The sequence below is a fragment of the Rhinolophus ferrumequinum genome, chromosome 9 (assembly GCF_004115265.2).
Source record: "Rhinolophus ferrumequinum isolate MPI-CBG mRhiFer1 chromosome 9, mRhiFer1_v1.p, whole genome shotgun sequence".
NCBI lineage: Eukaryota > Metazoa > Chordata > Mammalia > Chiroptera > Rhinolophidae > Rhinolophus > Rhinolophus ferrumequinum.
In genome coordinates, this window is record NC_046292.1 from 55,256,437 (window position 1) to 55,276,494 (window position 20,058).

The following is a 20,058-nucleotide window of genomic DNA, read 5'->3' on the forward strand; positions in this document are numbered from 1 at the left end:
CTATCAGGGTGATAGATGGGAATGGGGTTGGGGGCAGGGTGAAGAAGGTGCAGGCATTAAGAAATATAAATTGGTAGTTAATACAGTATGGGGAATATAATCAACAGTGTTGTAAAGATCAGGTAAGGTGCCAGATGGGCACTGGACTTATCAGGGGGATCACCTCATAGACTGCGTAGATGCCTGACCAATGTGCTATACACCTGAAGAGCTGAAGTAGAATAATATTGAATGTCAGCTATAACTAAATATATAGGTATATATAGTCACGGGATGTGAAGTACAACATAGGAAAAATAGTTGATAGTATTGTAACAGCTATATAAGATGTCAGAGGGATTATAGCTTGGGAAGGTGGGTTATCACTTTATGAGGAGTTTAAATGTCTAACTATTATGTTGCTTTGTACAACTGAAACTAATAAAAAAAATTTATTTAAAGAAAATGAAAAAAAGAAAACTATATGACTCACTCCACTCTGCCAATTTTATTTTATACCCCAGGATCCAGGAGATGATGACAAATCCAAGGGACATCTGGAAAGCTACCAAAGCCATGTGGGAAGATGACTACATCTTGAATAAAAACAACAACAGCAACAACAAAAAAATAAGTGTCCAAGTCTAAGCCTATGGTGATGGCTTTATTTAGAGGTAGAGATCAAGAAGAGACACAAAGGAAGAAGACAGGAGGTAAAAGGAGCTAGCAAAGAAGCATGAAAATAATGTTATGGAAGGAAAAATGGAGAACTTTCAAGGAAAAGTCAATAAAAGCCTAAAATACTGCTATCAAATTAAAATTATGGTAATTAGAAAATATAAACTAAGATGGTAGAAGTAAGTCTAAATATACTACTAACCAAAATAAATGTAATTGGACTAAACTCTCTTATTAAAGAAAGAGATTCTCAGCTTGAAATAAATACAGAGCACCCATATGCTGCATAAATACACATTTAAAGCCTAAATCTTAAATGTAAAAACATCAAAAGCTGAAAGTTAAAGGAATATATATTAAATACTAACCTAAAGAAAATAAGAAATAAAATAGTAATCTAACGAAAAGAAAAAGAGCTATTGGCCAAAATAGAGTTTAAAGCCAAAAATAAAACTAACAAAGAGGATTTTTTTTTTTTAATGATAAAGAATCACTTCACCAGTAAAACTGGGTAATACTAAATCTGAGAGCATATAACAAGGTATTCTCAACATTTACAAAACAGAACTTGAAATTTATAAAACAAGGAGAAATTGACAAATCTACAATTACAGAGAATAAATTTTCATTAGAACTCAGAATCTAAGAAATCACACAGATTCAAAAAATGCTAAGAATGTAAAAGTATGAATAACATAATTTACATTTCTTATTTATTGGGCATTTATAGAATGCTGATCTCAACATTTAGAGAATCCATTCTTTACAAAAACTGAACATATATTAGCCCACAAAGCAAGTCTCTACAAATACCAAAGAATCAAAATCATACAGAACAAGAATAAGATGCTTTTTAAGAGTAACATTCAGTGAACACAAAGGGAGTTCTTAAAATTAAAATAAGGCAGCAGAAGAAAAAAATCAGCAGTATGTGTGGAAGATAAAATTGAAGATAACTCCCAGCAAGTAGAATAAAAAGACAAAGTAGTAGAAAATAGGAGAGAAAAACTAAGAATATTAGAGCATTAGGCTAGTAGCTCCAACATTCCCAAAATAGGGATTCCAAACAGAGAGAACAAAAATTGTTGCTGTTTTTAAGACCAAGTCAGATTGTGACTCAAGAGACAGACATGCTAAGATCTGCCAAAGCCAGGATGCAGTGCCGAATCCCCAGGGGGAGCTACCTCAACTGCTTATCTGTAGTTTCCCTGTCAAGACCACAGGATGGAGAAGTTCCTGCTCTCTCCCTCTGTGCCCATCTACACAAGCTCATTCACCTGACCCTATTCTTGTTGGATGTCCAATGGCTGGCCCACACTAGGACCTCACTAGATGCCCTGACTCTGGGGAACCCCATTTTCCCAGGACACATTCATGACTGGGTCTCTCACTTCCTTAGAAGGCGCTCTTTAAACCGTCAAAAAAACAAGCCCAGACTGTGACCCAAAGACTCTATTCAGCTTATTTTCTCTTGAAAATATTATCCTTTCATTAAAATGCTAGGTTTGAGCTTATTTCTGAAGTTTTATGCATCTAGGTGATTGAACTCCAAAGAAAAGCAGGGACCCAGTTAACAGATATCAGTACGGATAGTTGCTCAAGGGAGCCGTAGGGGATATGATGGGGCAGGAACAGGGGACTCATGACAACAGTGTTCTACTTTGTTAAGGAGTTGTAGTGTGAACGTGGGTGTTACTTGATTATTATTGTTTAACTTGCACATGTGCACATGTAGATTTTATATATGTGTGTTCTTATGGTTTATGAGACAATTTAAGCTTTTTATTTTAAAAGTATGACCAGGTAGAGTTTATCTCAAGAATGTATTTTAACATCAGAAAATCAAATGCTGCCACCAGTGAGGATGATGAGGAAGTCACTGATGAGGATGATGAGGATTTGCTGGGGTGGGGGGGTAAAAAAGGAGTGTGGAGGCACATCCTTCAAGACAACATGTTTGTTGTCCTGGTGGAGACTGAAGGCAGCAGGCAAAGGGATCAAAAGTCAGTTAATAGATGTGGTAGATTCTATTATTGCTCCAAACATTCACTGCCGCTCTCTGTGAGAGGATTATACTTCCCACTCCACTGATGGCAGGCTTGGTAATGGAGTTTAAGTGCAAGTGATACGTGTCACTTCTGAGTGGACTCTTAAAAGTATTCCATGGTTCCGCTGTCCACGAGGCCAACAGACCTCAGACAGCGACTACTCCTCTAGTATGGGTCCCAGAATTGCAGCTGGCCAACAACAGATAACAGTGAGAACAAGAAATAAACCTTTGCTGTTATAAGCTGAGTTGCCTGGATTGTTTATTAGATAAAGCTACAGCAAACTACTCTCTCCAGAGAACTTTGCAGTAGAAAAAACCAGAAGTCAAAGGTTACAAAACGTGAGGAAAAGACTTGGTATATAAGGCCTGGGTATGTTGAGAGACAGAGATGAATATTAGAGCGAGAATAAAAATACAAATTAGAGAGGAGAATGACAGACTATGTTAGGTGCCATAGGTGGTAGAAAAGGATAAGATCAAGAACACAGGGCAGAGGATACAATGCTCTAACGGGGACCATAACAAAGAAAGAGAATAAGAGAATTGGTGGAAACAGAAAGAAAAGGAGGAAATCTGAGCAAGCATAAGGGAGATAGTCCCAAGTTTATTGGTAAGGATAGATGCTGGGAGTGAGGTGCAGAGAAGAGATAAAGAAAGCACTTAAGAGTGAGATTGGTTTTAATGAAATTTTTCACAGAACTAGGACAAATAATTCTAAAATCTGTGTGGAACCACAAAAGACTCCAAATAGCCAAAGCAATTTTGACAAAAAACAAAGCTGAAGATACCATGCTTTCTGGTTTCAAACTATACTACAAATCTGTAGTAATCAAAACAGTATGTTACTGACATAAAAACAGACACACAGATCAGAGGAAAAGAATAGAGATCCCAGAAATAAACCAGTAAGTATATGGACAATTAATTTATGACAAAGGAGCTAAGAACATACAATACGGAAAGGACAATTTATTCAATAAATGGTGCTAGGAAAAGTGGACAGCCACATGCAAAAGAATGAAACTAAACCACTATCTTACACCATATATAAAAATTAACTCAAAATGGATTAAAGACTTGAATCTAAGACCTGAAACCATAAAATTCCTAGGAAAAAAGACATAGGCAGTAAGCTCCTTGACAAGTTCCTTGTCTTACCTTGTTTCCCCAAAAATAAGACCTAGCTGGACAATCAGCTCTAATGCGTCTTTTGGAGCAAAAATTAATATAAGACCCAGTCTTATATTATATATAACATATAATATATAATATAATATATAGTATAATTATATGTAATATAATTATATGTGATATAATTATGTATATTATAATATATAATATAATAATATAATATACAACATATATAATACATAATATAATATAATTATATAATATATAATACATAATATAATGTATAATAAAATATGTGTATTCTCATGGTTTATGAGACATTTAAACTTAGAATAGAATAGAATAGAATATATAAGATAAGATAATATAATACTGGGCATTATATTATATTATATTTTATATTATATTTTACATTATATTATATATTATATTATATAAGACCCGGTCTTATTTTACTATAAGACCGGGTCTTATATAATATAATATAAGGCCTTATATAATATAATTTATATTAATTTTTGCTCCAAAAGACGCATTAGAACTGATTGTCCAGCTAGGTCTTATTTTTGGTGAAACACAGTACCTATGTTTTTTTGGCTAGGACTCCAAAGGCAAGAGAAACAAAAGCAAAAATAAACAAAAGGATTACATCAAACTAAAAAGTTTCTGTATAACAAAGGAAACCATCAACAAAACAAAAAGGAGAAGATACTTGCAAATCACATATCTGATAAGTGGTTAATGTCCAAAATATATAAAGAACTCAAACAACACAACACCATAAAAACAAACAACCCAATTTAAAAAATGGGCAGAGGATCTAAACAGATATTTTTCCAAAGAGGACATAGAGATGGCCAACATGCACAAGAAAATATGTTCACTTCACTAATTTTCAGGAAATGCAAATCAAAACCACAATGAGACATCACTTCACACCTGTTAGCATGGCTATTATCAAAAAGACAAGAAATAACAAGTGTTGGAGAGGCTATGGAATGTAAACTGGTGCAGCCACTATGGAAAACTGTATGAATATTCCTCAAAGAATTAAGAATAGAACTACCATATGACCCAGCTATGTTACTTCTGGGTATATATCTGAAGGATACAAAACCACTAATTCGAACAGAGATATGCACCCCTATGTTCACTGTAGCATTATTTACAATAGTTGAGATATGGTAACAACCTAAGTGCCCATAGATGGACAAATAGATAAAAAAGATGTGATACATACATACAATGGAATGCTAAAAAGGAAGTCAACTTGCAATTTGTAGCAACATGGATAGAACTAGAGGATATTATGCTAAGTGAAATAAGTAACACAGAGAAAGACAAATGCTATATAATTTCATTTATATGAGGAATCTGAAAAAACAAAACAAACAAAACAAAACACAAACTCATAGATACAGAAAATAGATTGGTGGTTACCAGAGGGAATGGGCATTGGGAGGAGGGTGAAATGGGTGAAGGAGAGCAATTGCATGGTGATGGATGGTAACTAGACTTATAATGGTGAACACTATGCAGTATATACAAACATCAAATTATAATGTTGTACTTCTGAAATATATATATAATCTTGTGTCCCAAATTTACCACAATAATAATAAGAAAAACAAAAGAGTGAGGTTGGTTTTGAAGAGCCAGGAAGCAGTCTATGTGCATGCTGATACTTCACTCCCTGATTCTCAATCAGTGAAATGTTGACCCAGCTATCTACTAATAATCACAAATGTTACATATAATTACCATTTGTTGTATGTTTACACAATAAAAATTAAGAGATCTTTCGCCTTCATATTAATCTGTATCTGTATAAAGTCTAACTGGCTTTAGAACTATATATCAGTATTTTGAGGAAATAAGTACAACAAATGACAATATTTTTGAAGAATATTGAAATTTTTTTTCTACATATTATATAGCAATTTGCCAAAAATTATTAAAAGTAAGCTTTAATAGGATACTTTATATGATATACTATGATTTTTGTTAAATAAAGTCCCTGAATTTTCATAAATGTCAAAATACTTCTGTCATGTGATTAAATGGGCAAATTAAAGGAAATAAATAATTTGAAAATGGGTCTAGTACAAACTAAATCTGACCACAAGATTCTCTGGATTTTTTTTTTATCAATTTTGATAAATTAGTTATTGAACTTAACTACTCAAATATTTGATGTCAGATTCATTCAAGCTTATAATCACATTTATAAAATTATTATATTTCTTTATGCAAGGCATTTTGCTTTTGATTTCCCTAGATTCTTTAACTGCATATCTAGAAATTTAATAATGCAATGTATTCTGTGATAAATTAATAAAAGAAAACTTGACTCCATAATCACCCTGGTAAAGAGAGGTTCTAAGCCATTTGGAGCAGTGGTTGGACGAAATCTTCTCCTTCTCCATGTTTCAGGTCTATTTTCCCATGTGGTTTTTCCATTGCGAGGAGGAGGTGAAGGAGGAATAGGTATGTAACTGTTAAGAAGTTGGTATCGATTCATTCCCTGTGAATTGTCCTTGGAGTTCCTGAACTTCATCACTGCCTTCTTGCCCTGTAATCACATTTCATGGACATAAGAATCAGTGAAATAGAAGTGGTGACCCAAAGTAACCCAAAATTAAAGACAATACTGTATGATTGACATTACATGCAAACATAACTGGTTATCAGTAGGCAAACTCAAAATATTCCAATCTGTTGAAAAATGGCATTTTGCAGTATCCATTGCAAATTAAAATTTCATTAATTTCTAACTTTATTTAACTATGTTTTAAACAAAATATACAGTGATGGCATTTTTTACAGTACTTCTGGGATTTTTCCTTAAAAATCCATTAAATCTTTGGGGAACCAGTATAATTAAAAATTTAGAATCAAGAAGTTTGAAGTGTTTACTTTGAAGCAGGGTTGGATAGCCCACTTAACAATGGGGTGCTAGCATTTTTTTTCATATTAATTTTGCCCATCCAAGTGTTATAATATTCCTTGATAATATAATACCAAGGTACCAAACAGACACTGACCAAAAGACTTTATTCATCTTATTTTCTCCTAGGAATTCAACGTGTAGAAATAAATCCTCCCAAGATAACTACACAAGTACACTGATGTAAATGTATAAGGACATATACATATAGACACAGAGAGACACATATGTACAACAAATTTAGTTGAACCCTATCAAGTCCACCAATAGGAGAATGTTTAATTATATTTTGCTTTGTTTTTATAATAGATTCTCACCAGGCTTCACAAAGAATAGTGTGAATCTATTCAACCTGACATAAAAAGATCCATGTTGTATAATCATACATTTCTTTTAAGTAATTTACATATGGATTTTGATAAAATCAGGGATGCTGGAAGACTTTGAACATGAGGTTGCCATGGGGATTTAGATTATCGGGCAGATATCATTTTGCATTTTATATATCTTTATATTATTTGAAAGTTTAATCAACATGTATTACCTTAATGATTAAAAAGCACCAAAGTTAAAATCAATAATTACATTTTTCAGGTATATTTGAGTCTTGGAATTTTCACAAATTGATAATTTTTGTGTATCTGAGGTAGTTTTCCAAACTTTAAGGCATCTTTAATAATTTTTATCCACTTTATATCAATTGATTTGGTATGTTTTTTAATTCATTTTCAGCCAATTTATTCTTTATTTTGAGATGCTTAAATAGTGAAAAGTTATGTTTAAGAAAGGGAAGTAATTCTCCAAACATTTCTCATTATAAATAAGTAAAAGCAGGTCAAATAAAGGGAGGTGTAGTCCATATTTTGATCGAAGATATTTATGTGAACAGAAAGGAATTTAAATAGTCACCAAAGAGTTTAGAATTGTTAAAATGGTTGATATTGCAGGTGTTATTTATGTTCTTATTTTTCTTTTCCTACATTTTCCATTTTTCTGCTATGGTGTGAATTATTATTCAAATAATAACAAATAATAAATAAAATAATTTATGACAAATAAATTTTATAATAAATAAAAGAAGTGAAATTTTAAGAAGTGAATTTTATAATAAATAAAAGAAGTGAAAATAATAAGAACAATAAAATGAATGAATCGAGAAATTGTTGGGCTTGGGGATTTTTTTTTTAATTTCTAAGTAGTTACCAGTCAATTGCATACCTTATTTGGAAATGGTTTAATAATGTTTTTAAAAATTAACATGCTGTTCCTTACCTCACTTTTTTAGCCCAAAAACTTTTTTATCTTAGACATCTTTCCATGCCAGTACATATAATTCTACCTTATTTTTTAAAACATACTTTAATATATTATAACATTTTTAAACAATATCCTATTAAATTCTTAGGTGTCTTCCAGTTGTTCACCATTATAATACTAAATATTTTTTAATTTATCTCTTTCCACATATGTTTGTATTCCTAGGAAAAATTCCTATATGTTAAGATGTTTGACCATGTTCATTTAAAATGTTGACAGATATTCCCATATTGCTTTCACAAATAGTTGTACCAATTTCTGTTTTTATCAATGGTGTATGAGAAACTCTCAGTCTACAGATAATCATTTTCATTCAAGTCATTATTTTTACTCAGTAGCATTTCAAGTAGCCCGTTTTTGACCAAATTGCTTTTGACTAAATCAAAGACTCTCACTCCTGATACTTAGAAACTTCAACCTGCTTGTCTGTTGTGCCTTTAAACGGTTATCACATACATACCATATCCTTTAATCTTTAAGAAAGAAATACAAATTTAGCGGGTACTCACTATATATTCAGTAATAATGCAGACTACTATGCTTTAGGAATTTCTTGTCTGGTTTTATATTAAATCATTTTTATCATCAATGTCATCAAAAAAATTATATGTCTTTTCTGGCACTATATTTTCTCTATGTACATTATAGTATAACCTCTAATAAGTTAGAGACTTTTGTCTGCCTTGATAATTAATATATCACCAATGCCTAGAGCAATATCTAGTCCACAGTAAGTGCCCAATAAATATTTACCGAATGAACAGTGCAAGTTTAGCTAGTTTAAATTAATATGGGATCAGTCTCAATTTTGTCAGCCATGTAAGCTACCATTAAGTGCCTATTGCTCAATCACGCACACTCCAAAACTTGAAAACAGGAAAATCAAAGGCCCTGTGTATATTTAATAAATAAATCCACACAGTGGCTCAGATCAGATTTGGAAAATCACTTGAAAGAAAAAATAAAGAAATAAACCCTTCCTAGCCAGCAGAACTTGATTACCTGATTGATAGTATTCATGTATCTAACAGGAAAATACGTCTATTGAAGTAATATAGTAAAATAATAATTATAAGAGCTTAGAAAAGAATATAATCACCTTGGCAAACATGGAAAATGCCCATCCAAGTACTATCAAGGGGAGAGGAAATTTCATCCATTGGACTTTGAATATTTCTAGTCCTAATGGCCAAGTTATTCCTGGAGCATACAGAAGCTTTTAGCCAAAGACCTTTGAGTTGTCTGGTACCTTTGGCAATCCCATCCCTAAAATGAGATGGGTGCTTCAAGCCACCTGAGCCTGATGCCATCAACATTCCATTCCACCATATCCCTTCATTCTGATTCCATGCTCACCAGGCAACCTTCTCATTGTGATATGGCTTCCCATGTAGCTCTGCCCGTCAGAAGAAGATACACCACTTCTACAAGCTTTGATAGCTTTGATTATTTGATATCTTGTATATTAATGGTCCCTGATTATGATTTAACCCCCATTTTTGGTTTACTAGACACAAAACAATTCGTTTGTTTCGAGTTATTTTAGTTAACCTGATACAATCTCTCAGGACCTGACCATTCCTGGACACCACTTAAACGGGAAATGGCTAGGCCTTCAAAGTGGAGACCAGATGCCAACCTAATTGACTTATGACCCAGTAAGTTCCTGCCTAGCCTTTACTCAGTCTTCCTCAGAGAATATGTCATCACTTTTGGTTTAATTTCTCCTGCTTTCTGAGAAACTATTAAATTACCTATAATAAGGTTTGTGAAAAGTGCTATATAAGCTGAAAAGCATTTAAATGGATTAAAATATTAGTTATCATTTATAATTATATTCATACTTTTACTGTGAAACAATCATTTATTTGAATTAATTTCTTAGTGTCAAGGTTATCCATCAGTTTCAGACAAAAATATCTTAATTTCATATATCTCATGTTTCCTAAAAAATGATGGAACTAAATTCACCCATTTGAACATAATGACTATTGTACTTAGTACAGTTTTTTTTTCTTAAGCTGGCAAATGTTTCTCCTTGGTGTTAGAAATACAAACAATACCCTGCCAAATTAATGAATATCCTAATTATTCCTCCCTGTTTAAGTAACTCATATGTTTTACTATACCTTCTTCCTATCCTCTATTACAATAAGTGAAAATTACCTGAGACATAACCTTGAAAAGGAAGCAGAGTCAAGCTCCTGTGTGTGATTAATTCAGCATTTTTTAAAGATGGACATTCTTTTTATTCTATATCCAACATTCTCCAGAGCCAAACTTGAAGCAATTTCATACACTGATGGTAAAGTAAGTCAGCATGCAAATGCAAACCTATTCTTGGAAAGTTTCATTTTCTAGGTTTCATGCATTTAAAATTTGGAAGCAGTCAACACTAGGTCTTCTCTGATAGAAGTCACATCTAGCTATAAAAAGTTCCTCTTTGTTTTTCATACAACCCTTCAAATTAATGAACGATCACTTTATATTAATACAAATCTATTTCTTATTCTTTAGCTCACTATTTCTTTTAGCTCACTTATTCTTATGCTGACTAACCAGAAATGATAGGCCTTCTCACTAGAGTAAGATAAACAGAAGTGCACTGTAAGTGCTTAATAAGTACACGACATAAATTTCACTAAGCAGATTAGTTACATCTAATATCTGAATAACTGTGATCATCTCATATTCTAATCAACAATAAAAAGGTATTTCTTGGAGAAATAACATTTACCCCAATGGGAAATGGAGCTTCATTTTCCAGCAATGAGGTTTTTGATCTGGACCCCGGAGTTATCTTTGGAACAGTTCCTACTGCAGGATTACTGGGAAGAGGCTGTAACCGAATTGGAGGCTGCATATTTCCTGGGGCAGTGTACGGTCGAGGGGCTGTCTAGACAATTAAGGGGAAAAAATTCCATTTAAATTATCATCTTGACATGTTTCCAGAACCAATTAATAACCCAACAAATTGACTAGAGTAATTAATGGTGCCTTTTTACCGAACAGATTAAACTTTAATTATGTCTTTCCATTATACATACCCTTATGACCCAAAGTATTTTTTAAAACATATGGTGTGGAAGTCCTCTACATAACAAAATGCCACAATTATAGAGCATCCTAGACAAAAGAGTTGTTCTCTGTAAGGTTCCTGTGTTGAATTTATACTGTAAACTCGCTGACAATACCTAATTTATGCTGTGCATAGAATGGCTTTGCTCAATTAAATGTTAAGTTGAATAATGTTCCTATTTTAGAGATCTAAAAGGATATGATTAGAATGGACTCATTTCTGTTTAAATGTTTTCAACATAAATTCTACTGTGAGTCCTTTAAGTCTTAAGATTAGTGCTGAAGTACAAGCAATATGATTCAAAAAAAAAGGAAATGTGGATGCTTAACTGGAATGAATTACTATTTAGTCAACCTCTTCCTTGAAATATTAGGAAAACAAAACTGGAAAATAGTAACTGGCAACTTTGGAAAACACTGTGTAAAAATGGAGATGTTTTCTGGCTATTTCCCATTTGCCCCTCTTCTCTGCCTTCTTTGCCCTGCTCTGGCCTCTGGGAGTCATTTCTTTATGGACCACACCAACTAACTTGAGGATTCCAGTTAGATTTGGCCAATGAAAGGCACTGGCCCGAGATCAAAAGACAGGAAGAAATGAGATTTGAGGCTTATTTCTCCTGGACCCTTCTCACAAAGATTGTGATGGGCCAGCTGGGCCCCTCTGCCAAAGCCCACAGCTCCTGTCAGGATGTCCTCTCCTAGCTTCCAAGTACTGCCCATTGGTTCTCGTATGCAAGCCCTCCCATTCCCCCTTAGGCCGAGGAGGTGTGGTTACCCACTGGGCTAATCCCAGCATGTTAAACATCCCTAGTTGGTTTTCCTTCACCCTGCCTGCATCTTTGTAAATAGTTTCTTTATTAAATCCTTCCTAATTACCCTATTTGTTTGAGCCATCTGTTTATTGCTGAGACCCTGACTGATGTACTTTCTAATCAAGAATATACTGCAGAGAATACCAAAAGTGCCAGTATGGAGCACTAAAAGTGCCTTTTGGGGAACTGACAGAACATTATGAGTTTCGTGTAAAGATCAGCAATGTTTGAAAAGTGGAAAAAAACAAGGCTTTTGGCCCAACTGTTTTATTACAATAAAACAGTAGAAAACACATGCATATCTGGATAACAGGGTGTGAGAAGGATAGTACATAAATGACTCATGAATAAGGCTTAATATATTGTCTGTAAAGAATTGCGAACAAAATATTCAACTCTGGAAAAATGCTCTGTACATACATAAAAAATAATACAGCAGCTTCTAGCACCAAAAATTGGTCTTCATGCCATCCTGACAATGTCATATATTGCTAAATCTCTGATTTTATTGTCAATATTTAGTGGATTCCAACTATGGGCACTATGAGGAGATTAAAAGTAATTTTCACCTTCTAATGGTGACAAGACAATTAGTGCCACATGAACCACACAAATGCTACCACTATTAACAACAAAATACCAAAATATAATAACAACAAAATACCTGAGAACTAACAGAACTTAGAATTAAACGTTATTTTGAAGAAGCCAATGAAACTAGTAAAAATTAAAGTTTCACAGAAGTGGTTCTATTTTACCCAAATGGACAAGCAAGAAAAGAAAATGGAGAAGCAGAGAAGAGGAATGGTAAATATGAACATCCAAATAAGAAGAGAGCCAGTTGTGAGCCAGACATGGGAAGGGAGGCAAAGATAAGATTCCCCAATATCTGCTTTCCTTTCTTCACCACTAATAGAATTTTTATCAGGGAACACAGCTATCACAAATAAAGACTATATTTCCCAGCAACTCTGTATAGATGTATACCTCAGTTTTGGCCAAGAAGATGTGAGCAGAAGTGATACATGAAACTTGCTGATCATGCCCTTAGAGAGAAGTGTGCCCTCACTTTCCCTTCACCCCCGTCCCTCTGACTGAAATATCCACATGGTGACACACCATCTTGGCTTATGTGGATGAAGGCAGCACATAAAGTTTGGCAAATCAATGACACAAAAGGAGTCTGAGCTTTGGCTGACTTTATGGAGTCAAGATGGCACAGGAGCTGAGACTCATGTATGTGTGTTGGTGTGGAAAAGGCATCCTTATGTTTAAGTCATTGTTATTTGGGGTCTCTGCACACAAATCTATATCATGGCCGCCAATTTAGGAAACCAAGTGGACTGACTGGAGCAGAATTTAAAGAAACAGGACATAAACCTATAGGAACCCAAAAGTGAAAGGTCTTCACCCACAAAGAGAAATCAAACTAGAGGTTTCTGAACAAGGGAATCAGACCACCCAAAAGAATTCCTTTGAACTCTGTAAAACAAATATGCCTTAAGACTCTTTGCTGTCAAATAATCCAACTGAACACAAAAACACTGAAAATCTAATGCAGGAATTCAAAAAAAGCAGATTACTATAAACTAGAACAAGATCTATTGGCGCTGGTGCTTTAAATTTTACTTCTCCACATTTGCATATAGATATCATTCAGTTAGATGAATGTGGCAGTCAAATGTTTAACTGATTACATTTATCTCTAAAAACAAATCTGCACCATTCAACTAACAGCTGTGAGCTACAAACTGTTGTAGTTCACATCAGAAGCCACCTTAAATTTGCTATATTTTAAATTGTTCATAATATATTTTCTTGGAATAAATATGGCACTGTAGCTTAACATTTTCAAAACTGTACCAGAATGTGAATTAAAATTCACTACCTGGTGATTATTCAGCTTAGCTGAGCATTTCTAATTCTTAGTAGAAGATCTCTGGGGTGACTTCGCCAAGCCTGTGCAGAGTTCTAACGGAAACAATGCAGCTAAAAGCCTATATGTTATTTTGAAAGTTTAGGTACAATTAGTGACCAAATGCAATAGCTATTCCCTGGATGCTTTCCTTATTCACGGAAGAAGCTGGAGAGAGAAAAACAGACGGCAGTATTCCAAAAGATTATCTGCATTTCAGTGGCACTTGGAGGTCGGAAGTCCAATTTAAAGGATATGTACAAAAAGGAGGACTTGAAATTGTGTAGAATGGAAGCTACAATTCCAAGATGACAAAAGGTACCCTTTACTGTGCAGAAGCACCACAGGGGGTGACCAAGGAAAGAATTGTGGCTTCCCACACAGAAAGGGTTCTGAAGTGCTGGTGTCAGTGTTTCCTGTAATTTTTAAATTACTTTCTCATTCCTGCCACATTAAGATTTCCTGGATGTATCATAAACTACTTATTGAGGGTGTTCAGCTGGAAAATTGAAAAGAAAGCCTTTCAAGGGTTTTTTTCCTCTCTGAAACAGGTGGGAAGATAGAAAACAGCACTTGATTGTTTCTTTTGTTTCACCCAGGTTAAGCTTTTGAGAGTCTCGTGAATTTGCCATCTAATAAAAGAATTATTTGTGTACATATACATTTAAATGAAGCCTGGAAATATGTTCGCAACAAAGGGAAGACGGTTGCTTTTCATATCTGGAGCTGTTCACCAGGAAATGTCAAAACATATTTACCTTTTGAAAAATGTCAAATATTAACAGTATATGTGATGAACCTACTTTAACAATCTGTGAAAGCACTGTAATTTCTCTATAAATATTGTGCAATCCAAAAAAATGTTCATGCTAACAAGGAAATATATTAGGCTACACAAAGCAAGAATAAAGACATAATTAAGCAATTCATTTAAATCTTAAACCATCAACCTCCAGCAAATATTTTGCAAGTCTTTTCTTGTATCTACATTGTTTCAAGCTACTATATCTTCCTTCAAGCAAATTCCACCTTTAGGTTATAAATGAGTCACACTGGAATGAAAGGTCGGTGTGCAATTTTTTTAAATATATAATTTCTGTACATTTACTTATTTTTATCTTACATGATGTGTACATATTTTTGATAAAAGAAGTACAAATATAAGTATCTGGCCTAACATGCTATACAGTACCATTCGACTTGGTACTGTAAAGCATAAATAAGCTTGACAAATAAGGTAAGAGTAGAGGGAACAGGAAGAACAAAATCCAGAGGTCAAAAAATATATAACCTGTGTGGAACAACCAGTAGTACAATTTTGCTAGGCTGCTAAAGGATAAATGTGGGGATAGCTAACTCGAGATGATATGGCTTAGGGTCTTAAATGTCAGGTAAAAGAGTCTGAGCTTTTCTATAGGTGACATATAGCAAGAGAAGGTATTTGGGCATGTAAATAACAAGCACTCTGTACTTCAAAAAAACCAATTCAGCAGTAACAATCAGATGGATCTGGCAGGGGTTGTATTGATTACAGGTGGGGCATTCAGTAGAGACAGTTGAATAGGAACAAGACTGTGTTTTCATAGAGTAGGATTCCCAGGATTATACAGACATGTACCCATAGCATTCTTTCTGAAAGAAATAAGAAATTATAGGCTAATTAGTTAGGACGTGCATCACAGTGTTGAATCTGACTCACCCGTGTCATTGGACTGACATGTCCGTCATCAACCACAACGCTATGGCCGCGGTTAGTCTTTGGGCCCGCCGGGGGGTGGGGACACAGGACTGGCATGTTATTTTCCATAGACCATCTTGTGGGCTCTCCCTAGAATAAGAAATTGATTTCACAAATTGATGCATAATTAATAGTCTAGGTTAGGTTAGTACTAGGTAAGAGATGCTGTATGACTCTGGAATTGCTTTCTCATTACTTTCAAAAGTGAGAGTTCCTTTCCGAGGCGTATCACGATAGTCAGAAAAAGTTTCCATAGATGTACTAGGGTGTCAGATGTGGTCGTGAAAGGCAGGAAACTGAGTCTGCTTTATTCAAAGAAAGAGTTGGACTCAAAGAAGTAGCTACAGATGCAGTGTATCCTCCATTTTAGCAACAATATTTATTAATATGCTTTCAGGAGATCACTACAAGAAGCACAACGCTCCCCACTACTCTGATCAATAGAGACGACCAGACAGTATTACTTTTTCCCTTAAAAATTAATTAAATAATGCCCTAGGCAAAAGGCTTGCATTAAAAAGGCCAAAACATTGCTCTTTCACCAAGTACAGCTCTCAAGTGAAAATTGTTACAAATAAAATCATACAAGGAGGAACGGGAGTATCTATCCCAAATCTTCCAATGCTGTAATGCCCGTATATCTGTTAGTGGGTCTGGCAATCTGAGCGACAGTGGATAGCGCACTGCTTCAGGCCGTGCTAGTCACTCGTTATTTCCAGGGACGATTTTTCTCCATCAACATTTCAGCAGTAAATTATAGAATTTGTAACTCAGTCCTTGATATAGCACAATATTGGCAGAGTTGAATTAACCACAAATCTCTACACACTAAACTCTTCTGATCTTGAAAAACTGACCTATCTTCTGTTATTTAACAACACTTTTGTAACAAGATTATATTTTGACCATGACAAAATAGACAGATTTGAGTCTATAAAGTAAGAGAGAAAAATGACTGTCGTATATGGCAAGCCATTCTACAGAAGCTTTACAAATATTCATCAGTTTGTGAAATGGGTGTTAGGCCCCACATTTGTAATAAGACACTGAAAATGAAGAATGTATGAGTTTAAATGTCTCAAGAAACAGAGTAAAACTGCCAACCTAACCTGAAACCTTTCAAACAGGTGTAATTGAATCTCTCATCCCTCGATTCAAATTTATATATTTTATAAGTGCACTTTGAAGAAGGGTATTAAATACAAAAATAGCAAACAAACAGGGAATTTTTAAATGCCTGTACAAAGTATCTAAATTGCATGCTTAGGTTTGCTAAGGTCCATCTTTCCTCCCATATAGTATTTTCAAGGGTCACATGTGCATGAAAATGTGCCATTGGATAATTTTTATTTTGCCCTGTTTTCCATCACATTGGGAACATCACCATCACTTTTTTTTTTAACCTCCTTAAGGCAAAAAACAAAAATCCTTCAGCCTCTATCACATATCAATAAAGAAAATACAAAAGCAAAATTTCAAGCTTAAAAATAATGTCTTCAAGGTTTTTCGTTAAAGATTTGTGCTTATAAAACTTATTTTGCATAGGCAGCTCCTATTTTGTCACGATCTTCTAAAATAACGGTGAACAAGATTTAGGCTTGGTGAAACCAACATGTGACTTCAAATATGAGTTATCCCAAAGTAAAGCACCCCAAGCAACTTCAAGAATAGCACCATTGGCATTCAAAATCATAAAATAATATTATGAAGTAAAAGAGAGTTAAGTAGCTCCTTACCTTAAGTCTCTGAATTCGCTCTTTCCTAGCTAAGGTCTCCAGTTTCTTTCTTATTTCAAGCTGATGGTAACGCTAAGAAAATAGGAAAGAATGGAGAAGAGAACCATATCAATTACAGCAACAAGTTTTTAAGAAGAAAATAATGTCACCAACTAACTGTATTCTCAATTACCCCTCTTGTCATTGAAATGGAGAAGAATCACCTGCTTAAGCGTGCAAGTGGGAATATAAATTGGTACTACTCTTTGAAAAGCCAATTGCTAACATATATTAGACAGTTAAAAGTGTCCCTACCCTTCAACTAATAAATGTCCCTTCTAAACCTAAGAGGAAATCTGAATTTAAAAAAAAAAAAAATGTGTTATGCACAAAGATCCTGTCTGAAAGTTTTTTGTTGTCCTCATAAAAGCAAAAATTCAGAAGCAATATAACTCTTAAAGAGAATAGTTAAGTTTTCGGCACATCCGTGTAATGGAATAGAATATAACCATTAAAATAAGGTTCATAAAGATTTTGTTTTTTTTAAGAAAAATGGAAAATGCATGCAATGCAGGAAAAAGGAGGATACAGAATTGCACAGAAATACAACTTAATTGATCAAGTCCATATTGTGTGCCTGTTCCCATGCTGGGAAAGTACTTCTCGTGCATCATCTCTTCTTCAACAATAGTAATGGCTAAGCAGTCTCATTTACAAACGAAGAAGCTGAGGCAGAGGATCATGAACTTGCTGCACAGTTAGTCAGTGGTTGAGCTTTGGTCTTTCTTAGACTAACTTCCATATATTTTTGTTTGTTTATTTTTTCACAAAACCATGTTCCTCTCAAAACATAGTAGGTTTAATTAATGTATCAAAATAGAGAGTAAAAAGAAATGTGAGCTACATCACATCTCTAAGAGGCATTATATGTGATTATTCCCCTTTTTTCTACTTTCCTGTGTTTTCCACATTTTCTGCAATATATTAGTCATATCATTGAAAACTAAACCTCATGGAAACATAAGGTGTTTGTAACTCGAGTGGACGTCATTCAGTCACATTTGAGAGTATTTTAAAAAGTGTTTTTAATCTGAGCTTGTTCCCCTCCTGCTGCCCTGAGATCCCGCAGACTCAGTCATTCCCTACATAAGTATCACCGATCCTCTTTTTCACTCTTCCCTTTCTTCTCTCCTCCTTTCCTTTTCTCTCACCCACTGATCAGTAAACTTTATTAGTTTTACTATCAACCGTTTTCCATCTTCCATTTACTTCCAACCCACTGCAGTCACCGACTCCCACCAACCCTCATCACCATTGCTCACTCTACTTTCAACAAGACCACCAATGTCTTTGTCCTCTGGGTCAAGACTGATTTCTATCTATCCCTGCACTCATTTAACCCTTGGGAAGCTTGTGAGAACCACTCTATCAGACAGTTTCCACTACTTGAAGGTTCTTTTCCAGCCCATATTGATGTTCTTGATCGCCTGCAACCCACACACCACCCACCACGCTACAAACCTCGGTGTGGCTCTGGGCAATTTTTCCTTCAGCCCTCCTCACGCCGTCAGTTTCACTCTTTCTCCCTCTTCCATATCTCTGAGGACAGCTGCATCTCCCCAGCATTTCTACCACTGCTGTTACTGAACACCCTCTGGCAACAGCTCCCTAATTGACCTCCCACCTCCAATGTTTTCCAGCTCATTAATCCATCTTCCACATTTTTAGCAACATCATCTTTCTAAAACAGTTCTGCTCATTTGTTTCACTCCTCTGCTGAAAGAAATGTTTCATTGCCTCATCACGTATACTCCAAACCTAGTTGGGAATGGAAAGCCCTCCAGAAACTGGGTCTCAACGTATTAAGAGTGTCACTTCCTGCCACTCTTTCAACCAACCCACTGTGCAGTCTGGCCTCAGTGAGCTTTCCTTTCCATCCACAAGGTCCTTTAACACCACTGTAACTTCACTCTCTGGAATGCCCTACTCATATGATGTCTCATTCAGTCTTCAAGGTCCAGGTCCCATAGCAGGACTTCCGTGCAGCTTCCTCTGACTCTCACAAAGGCAAGTCATCAAGCCCTTCTTTTCTGAGCTGTCTGTTTCTCTCATCTAGCATTTGATCACTTTCGACAGTATTTTTTTAAATTATCTCATACATCACATAGCCTCATAGTGGTACATGGTAAGCCAGCAATTAATGTTTGTTGCAGGAATTAATTCATGAATATTAATACAACATTAGTAAACAGCATCAGCAGAACCTAAATGTGAGACCAATGTGACAGTTTAGAGAGAAATAGTCTATTTGTTAATTAATTAATTTACATATTATAATTACATATATTACATATTGCCATTTATCTAAAATGTTTATTCCAAACTTTAAGAAAATACAGGAAGATGCTTAAGTAATAATATAATTTAACAGTTATAATGTGTCAGTTATATGAAGATTTGGAAAACCCAACATTAAGGATCAAGGCTTATATATTATAGAACTTGTGCCTACTGAGTACTTTTGAGCTAGGTAAAGATTAATTTTACACTGTACTATTTTTTCATATTAATTGTAGAATTCCAACTAATATTTTTATAAGTAAATGAATTTGGAGGCCAAAAACAATGATTCTATGTAATTCATGCACACGACATAAGCACAAAATAAATTCCTAAGTTAACATATCATATATATCTT

The 20,058-nt window shown here is 34.6% G+C and overlaps 1 protein-coding gene across 3 annotated transcripts in view; it reads right to left on the bottom strand.

Annotated features, from left to right (window-relative positions):
• ERICH3 (glutamate rich 3) overlaps nucleotides 1-20,058 on the bottom strand; it is a 110,754-nt gene that overhangs the window by 54,557 nt on the left and 36,139 nt on the right. For 2 of the 3 annotated variants that reach the window (XM_033115561.1, XM_033115562.1), the window contains exons 4-7: nucleotides 17,382-17,453; nucleotides 15,607-15,735; nucleotides 10,840-10,998; nucleotides 6,201-6,410 (exon numbers count right to left, since the gene is read on the bottom strand). In XM_033115561.1, coding sequence (XP_032971452.1) covers nucleotides 6,201-6,410; nucleotides 10,840-10,998; nucleotides 15,607-15,735; nucleotides 17,382-17,453 — 570 coding nt within the window. Of the gene's footprint in view, nucleotides 1-6,200; nucleotides 6,411-10,839; nucleotides 10,999-15,606; nucleotides 15,736-17,381; nucleotides 17,454-20,058 lie in introns of those variants that run through there. The other variant, XM_033115563.1, reaches the window with a different exon arrangement.